The 16,915-nt window shown below is 37.0% G+C and overlaps 1 protein-coding gene across 1 annotated transcript in view; it reads left to right on the top strand.

Moving 5' to 3' along the window:
- Positions 1-16,915, top strand: part of GSTCD (glutathione S-transferase C-terminal domain containing) — a 133,137-nt gene that overhangs the window by 108,106 nt on the left and 8,116 nt on the right. Inside the window, exons 9-10 of the mRNA XM_025921871.2 lie at positions 13,536-13,669; positions 16,072-16,102. Of these exons, the coding sequence (XP_025777656.1) occupies positions 13,536-13,669; positions 16,072-16,102 (165 nt within the window). The remainder of the gene's footprint in view (positions 1-13,535; positions 13,670-16,071; positions 16,103-16,915) is intronic.

Genomic DNA, 16,915 nt, shown 5'->3' with positions numbered 1-16,915 from the left:
GGTAACATTTTTTTCTTTACTATTTTCCATATTTTCAAAATACCTCAAATTTAATGTGTCATTTTTATATTTATAATAATGTAAGCAGTAAAGATTGAAGAATAAATATTTGTGTTTAATATTTTTACAGATAGATAGCTTATTTAGCCAAGAGAGGCTAAAAGGTCCTTAAGGATTACTGCAAGGCATCTAAAAGAATTCTGTACATATAAAATATTTTTTTTTCTTTCAAAAAAAGTATTTGATTATTAGAGAAATACCTTTTGATTGGCTTATTCTGATTTTGATTATAATGAATATTGGTGTCCTGAGGAATATATAAAAGTCTTTTCAAAAATAAGAAACATCCAAGAAGGTATTTTTTCCTCCTGGTTTCAATATACCCAGCTGTATGACCCTGAATTAAGTATGTGTTAAGGGTTGAATGTTTGCCTCCCTCCAAGCTTCATATGTTAAATTCCTAACCTTTAACGTGACGGTATTAGGAGGTGGGCCTTTGGGAGGTAATTAGGTCATAAAGGTGGAGACCTCTTGAATGGAATTAGTACCCCCTGGGAAAAGAGAGTTTGCTTCCTCTCCAGCTCTCTACCTGCAAACCAGGAAGGGACCCCTCACCAGACATTAGATCTGCCAGCACCCTGATCTTGGACTTCTCAACCTCCAGAGCTGTGAGAGATAAATGTTTGCTGTTTAAGCTACCCACTGTAGGGTGATTTTTTTTTTTTTCCATAACAACCCAAACTAAGATATGTATTGATTACCATCCCTTAAAGGGAAACTTACAAAAATTGCTTCAAAAGCAGAACTTTTAAAGGTTTAAAAAAAAGTTTATTTATTTATTTTGAAAGAGAGAGCATGCGTGTACACATGCATAGGGGAGGGTCAGAGAGAGAGTGATAGGGAGACAGAGAATCCCAAGCAGGCTCCGTGCTGTCAGCACAGAGCCGTCACAGGGCTCAATCCAGCCAACTGTGAGATCTTGACCTGAGCCAAAATCAAGAGTCATTACTCAATCAATAGCCATATAGGTACCTCAAGGCTTTTTTTTTAAGAGGCTTATTATTGCCTTTTTGTTTGATGCAGGATAAATAATCTGCATTATTGTGAAAACTTACTTTACAAGATTATGTTTTTTAAGACCTAATTTACCATGTGTATTAATATGCATGCTCTCAAACAGTATTACAGAAAGGACCATGACTATGGAAAAACACACTGCATAAAAAACAAAAACTGTGTCAGTGCTAACTAACTTTCCCACCAAAATGTTTTAACTGACTAATTCCAATAGTAACAGAGTCTTCTGAACCAAGTGATAGATACTTTTTCTAAGAGTATTGGTGAATATTTTCTATATTGCCAATATATATATCTATATCTCAAAACAGTTTATCTATCATACCCATAACAATTTTAATATTATAGTTTAGGATTTATCAGTGCTGAGTGCTTAATTACAAGCTCGTTTCTAGTTATATATGTTAGTGTACAATTAGATGCACATGCAATTATACAATGTAATTCACTAACACTTTTGATGAGTAATTTATGTAATCCTTGTTTTAAAAGAAAAGGAACTTGAGGAACTATATAGTCTGCAAACACAATTTTAAAAAATCATTTTTCAGTGGAGGATTTCCCAGGCCAAGAGAGTGTATAGAAGTATTTCAACCCCCTTCTCCCCAAGAAAGATCAGACTTCCAAATAACAAGGAGAACAAAAACCAGAAGAATCATACTCCATCTGTGATGAACCTGTGTTCAAGATTCTGTAACTTGGACTACTATATATGAAGGCAGAAAGCAGATTAAAGAAAAATAGTAAAGGATTGAATAGAAAAGAGGAGGATCAAACTTAAAAGCATGAGGATAGGGAGTGACTATCAGGAAGCAAGTCAATTTGCTCTCACAGGATCCCAGAATATTTCAAGAATGTAGGATACCAGAAACCTCAGAGGAAGGGGATAAGGAGGAGCTGAAATCATCTTTAATTAAAAATATTATTTAGAGACCCAGATTCCTACCCTTATCTTGAGTAGACTCCCTGACTCCTGCGAGAGACTAGAAGTTTATTCTATGAAGAAACTGAGCCAGAGATGCTCAAAATACAGGGATACTGTTCACAGAGGAGGGTAAGGGTGATGTGCCATATTGAAAACAAGAACTCAGAATCTGCACACTGAATAATGGATCTCTTCCTCCTCAGCCCCATTTGCCCTTAATTCCAGAAATTTGGAAGCTAGAATTATGTTGTCAAAGAAATAAAAAAAAATATTTCTTTTTAGAATCAACTGTCCCCAGAGAAAATAACTACAGATACTGTAGCTGTAATTAAAAAAAAAGTGGGGGGAGCTAGCCACCTGATCACTCAGTCACTAGTGAAGCCCACCAGTGTTCAAGTCTTTCATTCAGTACTTCCAATCAGCTTTTTAGACATTCACTCTTTAGTGAATAAAACAAGGATAGAATGAAAAAGGAAAAAAAAAAAGAACCAACAAAGAACAAGAAGTAACTTCTTGGAAACTAAAAATATGTTAACCCGTAAAACAATAACAACAACAACAACAACAGGGGCATTTGGGTGGCTCAGTCCATTAAGTCTCTGACTCTTAATTTAAGCTCAGGTCATGATCTCACACCTCATTATATCAAGCCCCACATGGGGCTCCAAGCTGAGAGGGTGGAACCTTCTTGGGATTCTCTCTCTCTCTCTCTCTCTCTCTGCCCCTCCCCTGCTCACTCTTTCCCTCTCTCAAAATAAATACATAAATTTAAAAAAGAAAAAGAAGAAAATCTTAAAGATGACGTATAGGACATCACCTGAGAAAATGCAAGAAAAAAAGACAAAGAAATAGAAACTGATATAAGCATTTTTTTTAAAAAATATTAAAGATTCAGTTCGTGAAACCCAATACCTCAAGAATAGAACTAGAAAGAGAAAACAGATAAAATAGTGGAAAGGAAAATATAAAAAACCTAATAGAAGAAAATGTGTCAATAATGAAGAATCCATTTCTCTTGATTTAAAAAGCCCACTACTACAAAGCTATAGCAATCAAAACAGTATGGTGCTGGCACAGAAATAGGCACATAGATCAATGGAACAGAAAGAGAGCCTAGAAATAAACTCACATTTGAATGGTCAATTGTACTACAACAAGAGGCAAGAATATACAATGGGGAAAAACAACCTCTTCAATAAATGCGGTAGGGAATACTGGACAGCTACATGCAAAAAAATGAAACTGGACCACTTTCTTACGCCACATGTAAAAATAAACTCAAAATAGATTAAAACCTAATCTATTATCATAGATTATGCCTATCATAACATAGGCAATAATCTCTTTGACATTAGTCATAGAAACATTCTTCTAGATATGTCTCGTTAGGCAAGGAAAACAATAGGAAAAATAAACTAATGGGAGTACACCAGAATAAAGCTTATGCACAGGGAAGGAAACCATCAACAAAACAAAATGGCAATCTCCTGAATGGGAGAAAATATTTGCAAATGATATATCTGATAAGGGGTTAATATCCAAAATATATGAAGACCTTATAAAACACAATACCAAAAACAAAAACAAACAAAAAAATCTGATTAAAAATGGGCAGAGAACCTGAATAGACATTTGTCCAAAGAAAACATAGAGATGGCCAACAGACCCATGAAAAGATGCTCAACATCACTAATCAGGGAAATGCAAATCAAAGCCACAATCAGATATAATCTTATGCCTGTCAGAATGGCTGAAATCAGGAAGACAAGCAATAACAAGTGTTAGTAAGGATGTGGAGTAGAAGGAACCCACATGCACTGTTGGTGGGAATGTAAATTGGTGCAGTTACTGTGGAAAACAGTATGGAGTTTCCTCAAAAAATTAAAAATAGAATTACCATATGATCTAGTAATTTTACTGCTAGGTATTTGCCCAAAGAAAATGAAAACACTGTTTTGAAACGATATATGTTTCATATGTGCCCATATGTTTATTGCAGCATAATTTACACTAGGCAATATATGGAAGCAACCCAAGTGTCCATCCATAGATGAATGCGTAAAGATACACACACACACACACACACACACACACACACACAGACACACACACACTGGAATATTACCCAGCCATAAAAAAGAATGAGATCTTGCCATTTGCGATAACATGGATGGACCTAGAGGGTATTATAATAAGTGAAATAAGTCAGAGAAAGACAAAAACCATGATTTCACTCATATGTGGAATTTAAGAAACAAAACAAATGAACAAAAAAAGACAAAACAGACAAACAAAACAACATACTCTTAAATACAGAGAACAAACTGGTGGTTTCCCAGAGGGCAGGGTGTGAAATAGATAAAGGTGATTAAGTGTTCACTTATCTTGATGAGCACTGAATAATGTATAGAATTGTTGAATCATTATATTATACACCTGAAATAAAGATAACACTGTACATTAATTATACTCCAATAAAAAAAAATAAGCCCACTTGAAAAATGACCCAAACCAAGGCATATTGTTTTGAAATTTTACTACACCAAGGATGAAAAGAAGTTCCTAACAGTTTCCAGAGAGAGAAAAAAAGGAGGAGCCATATACCAAAAATTTGGAATTTGGCATTTTGATGCCATCACATATCTCAGTAGCAACTTAGAAAGCTAGAAGACGGTGAAGCAATACCTTCAAAATCTAAAGAACAATTTCCAACCTAAGATTTTATACCTTATCAATCCATCAATCAAATGTGAAAGTAATAAAGAAGATTTCAAGGTCTCAAGAAATGTACCTCAGGAAACTCCTGGAAGATATGCTTCACTAACACAAGAGAGTAAATAGGAAAAAGGAATAAGTGGTATCCAACACAAAAGGGGCTGAAGAGAGTTCTTGGTATGCTGGCAAAGGGACTCTCGGGACCAGAGCTAGGTAGAAGGCCTAGAGAGCACTGATCATTAGCTAAAGGTCAGAAGGCCCAGGAAAGAAAAATGGAACTGATTGATTACTTGGCAGTTTTCATACAGTGGAAAGTTAAACGATAGGGCATTTTACAGAGGTTTTAAAATTGTACAGCACACTTTAGCTCAGTAGTGAACAGTATATATACACAAAGCAATAATAATAAAAACATTGCATAAACACTTAACTAAAAATTGGAGTTAATATTTTTTTAAGTTTATTATTTTGGGGGGGAGAGTGAGAGAGAGAGAGAGAGAGAGAGGGAGAGAAAGAATGAGCTGGAGAGAGGCGGGGGGGGTGGACAGAGGATCTGAAGTGGGCCCTTCACTGACAGCAGCGAGCCCCACGCAGGGCTCCAACCCACGAACTGCGAGATCATGACCTGAGCCTAAGTTGGATGCTCATCTGACTGAGCCACCCAGGTGCCCCAAATTGGGGATAATATTAAGAGAATGGTAAAAGGGAAAAAAGGTGTAAATGTAAAAAAATAAAACCAAACAGAAAAGAACCTCATCTCCCATAAAAAAAAATCAATAAATAAGGCCTAATATTTATAAATCAAGAGATAGCAATGTACATTTGTTATATGCAAAAAGAGATAGATTTCAGGAAAGAACACCAGTGAGTTGAGAAGCATGGGCTTTGGTTGCCAGACGTTCATTCAGGGGTAGAAGAGTATATAGAACAAGGGAACTTCTGTTATTACTGTACCTGCTTTTTAGTATTATTTGAATTTTAAAACCAATTATCTATAATGTAATTGCACAAAAGTTTTGAAAGAGGAGGAACATGGGTGCACAGTTGAGACCAAACCTGCTTACGTATAAAATATCTGGTTAAGAATCCTTTGAGAAGAAAAGGTGCAGAGCCTAATTGGGCTGGGAAAATTTAGAGATCATCCAGTTCAGCCTTCTCATTTTACAGATAGAGAAGTTGAGGAATGTAGCAAGTCAGTGGGAGAACTGGACTGGAGTCCAGTCTGTGACTTCTTGTTCACTCCCCACATCTCAGAAAGGAGCAAATGGGAACATCGAGAACTACAACAAAGTTTGGTGTCAGATAGTTTGAGTTTAAATCATGGCTTCATCACTTGTGACCTTAGACCAGGTTTCACTAGCGAGGTGGCCTTAGACACGCTATTGAAAATGGAGATAAGAGCTACTTAACGTATTAAATTAAGAAAATAATTAAATGATTACATCAAGAAAATAATCAATGTGAAGATTTTGCCATCTAACAAATACTGAATACATGCTAATTCTGTATGGTTTTGGTTTTGTAATTTCACAAGATTGTAGGACCAATGAAATTAGTAAAATGAACGGGAATGTATTTGTAAAGAGTAGTTATCTAGGATGGACACCCCAAAATGTCTGAGTTAGGGTTCTTAATTTGTTGTGTGACCTGGAATAAACTTATTCCCTTTATTTATTTACCCTTTCTTGGCCTTTCTCATCTTAAAATAGTACCTACTTAGTTATTTGTGCACCCATGTTCACAGCAACACTATTCTCAGTAACCAAGAGGTGGAAGTAAGTCAAATGTCCATAGACAGGTGAATGGACAATGTGATAAATACATATATCCAGCCTTAAAAAAGAAGGAAATCTGTCCTGCTACAGCATGGATGAAACTTGAGGATGTTATGCTGAGTGAAATAAGCCAGTTACAAAAAGACAAATACTGTATGATTTCTCTTATACGAGGAATGTAAGGTAGTCACATGCATAGAAATAGAAAGTAGACTGGTTGGTTCCCAGGGGCTGATGGGAGGGGGCAAAGGGAAGTTGTTCAATAGTATGGAATTTCAGTTTTACAAGATGAAAAAGTTTTGGAGATCTGATTCACCACAATGTGTATACTTAAAAATGGTTAAGATGGGAAGCGCCTGGGTGGCTGAGTCGATTAAGCATCCGACCTCGGCTCAGATCGTGATCGAGGTTCGTGGGTTAGAGCCCAGCATCGGGCTCTGTGCTGACAGCTCAGAACCTAAAGCCTGCCTCAGATTCTGCATCTCCCTCTATCTCTGTCCCTCCCCCACTCGCACTTTGTCTCTCTTTCTTTCAAAAATAAATGAACATTAAAAAATGGTTAAGATGGTAAATCTTATGTGTTTTTTACGACAATAAAAAAGATAAATAAAATAGTTGTTCTACTTCATAGCGTTGTTGTGTTAAACAACTAAATACATGGAAAGCACTTAACATAGCACCTTACTCAATAAGTGTTAAATTTCATATTATTGATGTTAATATCACTCCCTATTTCATGAAAATGCCACTTGTTCTTTCCTCTGTGCCTGTGACTTCTTTGCTTTCTAAACTCCTTTCTATCCTATAAGGCCCTCCTCAAATCCCACCTCCTCCAGGACACCCTTCCTAAATTTTCCCTATCTGAATATCCCCTGTCCCTCCTTTGATTTTTATTTGTGCTTTTTTAATGGCACTTAACTTAATCTATCTTGTATTAGATTTGTGTACTGTTTGTGTTTTACTCTTCTTTGTATCCCCTGTGAATCACAATGTTAGAGACATAAAATAACCAGAACTTTATGAGTTGTTTCAACCTGTATGATTCCCAGATTGAGTTGATTAATGTATTAAATAGTTTGGATCCAGTTGTTACTATTGCCAGAGCATAGAAAAGGGATCATATTTCTGATCTTTGTATTCCCAGCCACTACCATGATACCAGTATATACAAAATGCCTAGTAATTGTTGAATGAATGAAAGAATGAAAGAATGATGAATGAATGAATTGTGCGATTTCTGTAACTGCAAGTAATAATTATAGGCCTTTAATGATTAATAACAAAGAATAGCAAATTAGTCAACAAAATCACTTTTCCTTCATGTTGCTGTAGAAACTCTCTACCTCAGCTGTCTCATGGTTTTTTTTACAGTGTATTTCTTTTAATAAGGATTGAAATAAGATGCAAAAATTGAAATGGTTAATGTGAATCTTAAGGCTTAAAATTTATACATTTTTATCTGCATTCATTTTCCATTTTTCTTGTAAAAATTTACCACAAATATGGCAGGTTAAAATAACACAAATTTGGGGCGCCTGAGTGGCTCAGTCATTTAAGCGTCCAACTCTTGATTTCCATTCAAGTCATAATCTCACAGTTCGTGAGTTCGAGCTCTGTGTCTTCTGAACTGACAGCATAGAACCAGCTTGGGATTCTCTCTCTCCCTCTTTCTCTGCCCTTCCCCTGCTTGTTCGCATGCTCTCTCTCTCTCTCTCTCAAAATAAATAAGCTTAACATAAAATAACACAAATTTATTATCTTAGAGTTCTATAGGTCAGAAATCCAGTTGGGTTCAACTGGTTTCTCCAGTCCAGGTGTCATTAGGTCAAAGTCAGCTGTTAGCTTGGTTTGGCTCTTATCTGAAGGCTCTAAGGCAGATTATTCAGGTTGTTTGTAGAATTTAGTTCCATGCTGTTGAGGGATTAAGGTTCCTGCTCCTTTGCTGGCTCCGCCAGGATTCATTCTTAGGTTCTAGAGCTAGCTGTGAAAACAAGCAATTGTGGTTCAAGTCATTCTCATGCTTCAGATCTCTTTAACTTTTCCTCGTGTCTCAGCTCTCTTCCCACCTGAGAAAGTTCTCCACTTTTAAGGCCTCATGTGATTCTATTGAGCCCACCCATGTAAATCCAGAAAAATCTTGGCATTTAAGGTTCTTAATCTTAATTACATCTGCAAACACTCCTTTTTGCCATGTTGAGAGGTTGCAGGTATTAGCATGTGGACATCTTTGGAGGCTAATTCCACCTACTACACCATCCAGTCTCTTCTTCGCCCTTAAAGTTTGTATAGTGATGTTGTTTCTCCTGTAGAATTTCCCACAATTTGTATTTTGCTGATCATATCCCCCTGGTGTTGTTTCACATAGTATCCTGTTCCCTGTATTGCCTAGAAATTAGATTTAGATTGTAAAGACATAATCAGATCAGGTTTACTTTGGGGTAAGACTACAGCATAGGTGGTAGTGGGTTCAATCTGTAGACACTTGTCTGGTTTTTCTCTTGGACAGTGTTAGCAGCGTTTGAGATTATCAACCCCTAGCCCTATTATTTCAGCAAGGATTTCAAAATGGTGACATTCTTCTAGTTTTATCATTCCATCTTCATTTACTTGATTAACTGTTTGGTTATAGGAAAGGCTGGGTAAAACTAGATTCTTCCCCTGTATTTTCTGGTTTTCAAAGTGAGTTGGTTATCTACCAAAAGTGACCAGGTTTTTGTTTGTTTTTTTTTTTTAATATGATTACTAACTCATCAATTTCATGTTTGAAATACTTCAATCCATTGCAGTTATCATTCTCACTGATGCTCAAATATTCCCATATTTGTTCGGTGGGAGCCCCTTGAGGTTGGCTCCTGAGTCCTTTTGATAGGACTTCAATAGAATTTGATAGTGTCTGTGCTTTCAGTATAACAAGACATCCCAGCTCATCTTGTGCATTTCCTGCCTCCTATCCAGCAGCAACTATTTCTCCACGAAGCTTCACATTCCTTTAAAGGAACATGGTATTTAGAGTACCACAATTTAGGTACTGGGGATAGTCATTGCTATTGGTTTGGTCTTTGTTTCCAGGCTTTACTGTGGTCTGAGCTAGGCAATTAAAAAAAAAAAATCATTGTGGTTTCATACTGACACGCCCAACTTAAATTCAGGACTATGGGATTTTAACTTAGCCTCATTTATCTATCTCCTATCTTTTTCTTCTTTCTCCTAGGCTTAAAAAAACTTTTTGTTGGGGCGCCTGGGTGGCTCACTCAGTTGAGCGTCCGACTTCGGCTCAGGTCATGATCTCACAGCTCGTGAGTTCTAGCCCTGCATCAGGCTCTGTGCTGACAGCTCAGAGCCTGGAGCCTGTTTCAGATTCTGTGTCTCCCTCTCTCTCTGCCCCTCCCCTGTTCATGCTCTGTCTCTCTCTGTCTCAAAAATAAATAAACGTTAAAAAAAAATTAAAAACGCTTTTTGTTGTTTTGTAATGACATCAGCAGATGTCTTATTTGTTTTGTCTCACAATATACACGTTTGAGTTCTAAGACAAAAATACAACCACCGATGATGATTACTGAAAATAGTTCAAGAATTTTTTGACATTATTTTTCATCTAATAATATCTACCATGGCCATGTAGAGAAATATTTTTCATTCCTCTTTAGAGCTGCAGAGTAAGCTACCAGTCCTCTGTCAATGGAAAATTGGCTTGTTTCCATTTTGTTGTTATTTCCAATATTGCCTCAATGAATAAGTCTTTTTATGTTTTGGCCAGTGTATCCCTTGAACAGATTTTTAGAAGCGAGATCACAAATTACACACGTAATTTTGCTGGATATTGCTAAATTCCTCCTCCAAGGGATTTTGACATTTTTGTGTTCCCACCATCATTGTATGACAGTGTTTTCCTATATACCCTGGCCCATAGACTGTCATCAAATTTTAGAATTTTGCTACTCTAATAGGTGATAAGTGTTATCTTAATGTAGTTTAAATACTTATTTCTCTTATTTTGAGCAATATTGAATAGCTTTTGTTTAAGACATATTTGCATATTTCTGAATTGTCCAAATCTCTTGTCCATTTTACTATCAGATTACTGTGCTTTATTTTCAGAAGCTTCCTACGTATTAAGGATAGTAACCCTTTGTTTATGCTATAAGTTGCCAATTTTTTTCTCATTTTCTCATTTGTCTTTTTATATGTGGTTTTTGGTGTGGGGTTTTTTTTTTTTTGTGCCATTTAATTTTTTTTTTTCATTTTTGCCTTGTCAAAGGTAAAATTTCCCACTCCCCTAGGTTATAGAGGAATTCACTCATGGTTATTGTTGTCTTGCATTTGAAATCTCCAGTCCATTTGAAATGTACTAGGTATGGTGAGAGGAAAGGATCTAATTTTATTTTTCATATGGCTGTAGGGTTGACCCACTATCACTTATTAAAAAGTCCATCTTTGGGGTGTCAGGCTGGCTCAGTCAGTGGAACATGTGACTCTTGACCTGAGGGTGCTAAATTCTAACCCCACATTGGGTGTAGAGATTACTCAAAAATAAAACGTAAAATAAATTAAGTAAATAAAAAGTCCATCTTTTCCCCAGTAATCTGAAGTGCCACCTTTGTTTTATGCTAAATGTATTTTATACAAATATTCATGTTCAAATTGTTACATCAATCTATATCTCTCTTTATTATTTGCCTGTTATTTCTGACCTGCATTTGATAACAATGGAAATTAGGAGCATATGAAGCCATAAAACCTTTTAGGACTAAAATCTATTATGTAAATAGTTCTTAGATTTTTTTTTTTAATGTTTATTTATTTTGAAAGAGAGAGACAGACAAAGCGTGAGCAGGGGAGGGGCAGAGAGAGGAGACACAGAATCTAAAGCAGACTCCAGGCTCTGAGCGGTCAGCATGGAGCCCAATGCAGGGCTTGAACTCACAAACCATGAGATCATGACCTGAGCTGAGGTCAGATGCTTAACCAACTGAGCCACCCAGGCACCCCAATAGTTTGTAGGTTTAGTTGCTTTTTTTAAATGGGGGAAAGCAATTCATTCGTTTGTGTGTAGCAAAGAAAATGTGAACCTAAATAAAGAGAGATTCATAAAAGCAAATTGTCTAAACTTTTCTTAAGAGACTTAAGAGGGTTTTGTCAGGAAGCAGCCTGATGTAATTAATGCATGAGTTCAATCTCTGGGGTCAGGATCCTGCCCCTCAGGACCTGCTTTGTTGTGGGCATGTTCTTAATTTCTCTGAGCCTTGGTTTCCTTACTTCAGAAACGGAAATAATAAAATCTTGGAGGGTTGTCGTGAGCACAGAAGGATCTGCGTGCCATCACCCAGCCTAGTGCCCCCACATAAAGGGCATTCAGGGAGTGTTGTTTCTCTTTTCTTTCCCTTCAGGGGAAAATACATCTATAATTTTTATGGTGAGGTTTTCTCTGGCTACTCATGAAAATAAGAACGGGTCTTATTTTTACTCTGCAAAACTGATAAAAGGGGTAGATGAGAAATCAAGGTTCTTTACTTCCAATACCTCTGTAATTGCTGCCTTCACTGGACAGCAGCCTTCCCAGGCTCTACTTTCAGAGTGAAACAGGAAAGGTGGATTGACAACAACCACAGGGATTTCTGACTTCTAAACTAATGTAAGCCTGGAGGGAGGGGAGATTCCAGAGAAGGAGTGAGAACAGAGATCTGGCTTTTCTCTTCTCAATACAACATTGCTTCTGGTTTTCCAGTTCAAGAGAGGAATCTGGCTTATGATACAATTTCCAGAAAATCTCCTCTTCATCTTGAAAGCCCCTACCTACCCTGAAGTTGAGAGATCTGTCTTTAGAAAATATAATTATAATCCAATACAGTTTGGTTCTGTCCAGAGTGAGATGGATATCTGAGAATTTTTCTGACAAAATGCTTTATTTTTTAAGATCCCCCTATCAGATTTTCTTTCATAAAGTCCTATTTTGCTTTATTTAGCTTAATTTCACAAATGTCTATTTTAGATTGTGATACAATATAGATATATTTAAGGAGTTTGTTTGGAAAACATTTCAAAATCATTTTTGAAGTTTTTTAAATGAATTATTGAAGCCCTAATCAGACTTTAATTCATAATTTTATTCCTTTCTTTTAAAATAAACCCATTTAAAGTAGTTTTATGCATTCATCAATGTTAAGAGCTGTTATATGAATATGAAAAGGCACTACTAAAAATAATTTGATCAGTTTTCACACAACATTGTTAGATTATATTCATGCAGCATTTGAGTGTTTCAAATACATTTTTATTTAATTTTTGCGACAGCATTGTTATATGTCAATATTGTTAACATAGCTTATTTATACTGAAGCCCAAAGAAGTTATATTTTAAATGGCCCAGGATTTCCCAGACAACTACAGTTCGAGACTAGAAATTCAGATTTCAATCTAGTGTTCTTGCCACCGTGCTACAACCAAACTAAGTTCATAATCAGCAAAAGCATTAGGTTTAGACATGCATACATATTAAATTTTCCATAGTTAACATAATGGCAGATTTTCCATTGAATGAATCTTGTACTTCATTTGCAATATTCGATTTGTAACCTTGCTTAGTTTTCTTGCTTAGTTTTCTTATGGATATTAACTAGTCCTTTGGTATGTCCAAATGAGAACTATTTAAAATATTATGGAATAAGATTCTGGTAACTTGAAACTCTGAGAGGATCAGTCCTCACAAAAAGTTAAAAAAAAAAAAAAAAAAAGGCGGGGGTGGGTGGGTCCTGGGTGGCTCCGTGGGTTAAGCCTCTGAGGATTTCTCAGTCTGTGAGTTCAAGCCCTGCCACAGATTCTGTGCGGACAGCTCAGAGCCTGGAGCCTGCTTTATATTGTGTGTCTCTCTCTGCCTCTCTCCTGCTTATGCTCTGTTTCTCTCTCTCTCAAAAAGATAAATAAGTAAAAACATTAAAGAATTTTTTTAAACAAAGTTAAAAAAAAAAACAAAAAAAGAAGAAGGCACAATATAGCCCTGTTGGGCAAGAAAGAACTTAGTCCCTGTGTCTGGTTTTGTTTTCCAGGTGGCATTGCATGCTTGTGGAGTGGCAACAGACATGGTGATTGAGCACTGCATCAAAACGCGGGCTGCCTTTGTCACATGCCCTTGCTGTTACGGTTTCATTCAGAACACCTCAAAGTTTAATTTTCCAAAAAGGTGAATTTTAGTGTTCTACCTAAGGCACCAATGTGGGGAATAAAGTAACATACAAAACTCATTCGATACGAAGCTGCAGTGAAATTTCAGTTTTGAGCTCATCTCGTCTTTCCCCAAAGGCAGGTATTATTTATAAATTATATAGGGAAAAGACGATCTCCTCTATGGCTTCTCCTTGACTTTTCTCTGGATCCGGCTCCAGAGAACGCATTTAGAAGCAAGTCTAAGGGTGAGCCGACTAGGAGTCTGATGGCTTCGGCACTTCTCGTCACCTGCGAGAGGCAGTAGGTGTAGCGGTTGAGTGCGTAGGACCTGGAAGTCTTCTGCCTGGGTGCAAAAATCGGCTCCTCAGACTTTTACACGTTGTTTCACCTCAGGCAATTTTTCTTCAACTCTTTTTGCTTACGTTTTCTATCTACAAAATGGAGGTCATAACAGCAACGTCCTCACAGTTTATGTAAGAATTGAATGATCTATGTGTAAAGCACTTAGAAGCAGCATAGAGTAAGCATTCAATAAAATGTGAGCTGTTGCCAGTTACAGTAGCAGCAATAGTATTTACTTATTTATTTATTTATTTATTTATTTATTTATTTATTTATTTATTTATATTTAAATCCAAGTTAGATAACATACAGTATACTCTGAGCTTCAGGAGTAGAACCCAGTGATTCATTTCTTACCTCTGACACCCAGTGCTCATCTCAATAAGTGCCCTCCTAAGTGTCCATTTAACCCATCCCCCCTATTTTATTTTTTTAAGCTAATGTCTTTACTTATTTTGAGAGAGAGCTAGAGAGCAAGCAGGGGAGGGGCAGAAAGTGAGGGAGACAGAGGATCCGAAGTGGGCTCTGTGCTGACAACAGAGAGCCACATGAGGGGCTCCAACTCATAATCCATGAGATCATGACCTGAGCTGAAGTCAGACACTTCACTGACTGAGTCACCCAGGTGCCCCTGAGCATTTTTAAGATAGAATAGATTAAATACATTCGTTTTGAAAATTCTATCCCATAATGTGTCAAAAAAAAAAAAAAAACCTTCTTGATCATTTGCATGATTACTTTTAAGAAATATTGGAAAATTTCCATCAGAATTTATACTTATAGGCTCTGAGTAAAGTAACAAAGTACAAAAAAATAGCTTTCTTTTACTTTTTGAATTTTTTTCTGTATTTCATTATTTTGTTGTTTACCACAATTTGCTACTAGTTGAGAGAAAACCAAAGAATTTTGGAAAAGCAAATAATAAAATATAACTTAAGGTTTATGCAATAGCTGAAATGTCTCTTTATTCTGAACCTATACAGATAAAATGTTTGTTTTACAACCCATCAAGAAATCTGTAAGTCTAGCACTATAAAGATTCTTAAGAATGCTAGTTTGAGTTATTCAGCCTACGGTTTCACTTAATTGATTTTAAAATCTTACATTAGTGTCCGTCAACGTTTTCATATCTCTGTAAATTTATTGATACTTTCTCCTTTTGTCATTGGAAAACTACTCCTCGGCCATTATCCCCCTCCCCTAATCACCCCAAGGTCAGGTACCAGATAAGTAGGGACAGCCCTGATCTCCAAAGCCACTGACATTATTCAAGCTAGCCAGTCCTAAGCTTGCCCATCCTGCCTTGCCATCCCTTCCTGTGGAATTCCCTGATAAAGGCTCCTGCCCACATTTTATCCCACTCCCTTTGCCTTCTAACCAGCCTGGTACTTTCCCATGTGGCCCTGTGTGGGATACCTTCTCCTCTGGGGAACTGTGAGGAAAAAACTGTCTTTCCCATGGCAATCATCCCCTCATCTGTTGGCTTCAGCACCCCTGAATAGCAGTAAACCCTACGTTTTAAAGCACCTGAATCTGGGGCGCCTAGATGGCTCAGTCAGTTAAGCATCTGACTTCACCTCAGGTCGTGATCTCATGGTTTGTGAGTTCAAGCCCCACATCCAGCTCTCTGTGCTGCCTGCTTCAGGCCCTCTGTCTCCCTCTCCCTCTCTCTCTGCCCCTCCCCAGCTTGTGCGAGTGGGCACACATGCTCACTTGTGCGCGTGTGCTCTCCTTCTCTCTCAAAATAAATAAACATTAAAAAAAAAGAAAACACCTGGATCTGTGTGCACCCATGTGGGAAAGAGAAAAACAAAATGGTTGTGTGTCTCTAATAGTCTAAACAATCTTTGAAAAGTTCTTTAAAATTAATAACATACTGATAGCATGACTTTGGCTTTTCTTAAAGACATTTCAAACTGGTATAGTTTTTAGTTTAGGATAGCATTATGTACTCCTCAGATAAAATATGTATTTTTGTTTATATTTTCTTCTATGTAGAAATATAGATGATTCTATTCCTAATCTTTGGTTTCTCTACTATTTAAAATAATGACTCTTTTTTCTTTTCTATTTCAGTGAACAATTCAAGAAAACTTTATCGTACAAGGTAACCTCAAAAATTTCTAGATGTCTTTCTAATATACTTTTTATTCCTTCTTTATGTTTTTCCTCTCTCAAATTTCTAATGGGATATGTAATCTATAGTTACCTTAGAATTACTCATTAACATCTAATACGGTGTCGGGGTGGGGGGGTTGCTTTCTTTTGGGGTGGCTTTTTTTTGTTTTGCAAATCAAGATTAATGTCCAAATAGGTGGCAAGATTCGTGAAGGGTCTGAGAGTTTACCCTGCAAGCTAACATGTTAGCCTGCCACAGTTTCATGGATGCTGGCAGATAGGAGACTTCTGAGTCAGAAACACAGAGTAGCATCCAGACTATCATCATTTTTGCATTGACCTCCTGAGACCCAGTTCCCACTGGGCAGCACAAAAAGGGCCCAGTGACACCCTCACACACAGTGAGTTGCATTACGGGAGAGGAAAACTGAGCTTAGAAAGCCAGATGTCTTAAGATTTAATCTTTAAGCCCTTTGCTCCAGAGGGAGACAGTATGTAGTTTCCAAAGCTGCTCCCTATATAAACATCTTTGAGAAGAGGATCTAGAACACAGGCAAATTTTCCTGTAAAAGGTCAGATAGTTATAAATATTTTGGGTTTTGTCAGCCACTTAATAATCTCCCACCAATTATATTTTGTCCTGGTCATTGCTGTTGCTTTTGTTGGTGGTGGTTGACAATCCTTTAAAATTGTAAAGACCATTTTTAAGTTGAAAGCCATACAAGAAGAGGTCATAGGCTGGATTTGGCCTGCGGGCCACCATTTGCCACCCCCTGGTCTGGAACCAAGGGCACGAAGAAGG

The sequence above is a fragment of the Puma concolor genome, chromosome B1 (assembly GCF_028749965.1).
Source record: "Puma concolor isolate L17-30 chromosome B1, mPumCon1.1.hap2, whole genome shotgun sequence".
Classification (NCBI taxonomy): Eukaryota; Metazoa; Chordata; class Mammalia; order Carnivora; family Felidae; genus Puma; species Puma concolor.
Note: the sequence above shows the minus strand (reverse complement) of the source record. Positions and strands in the feature narration are given on the sequence as shown.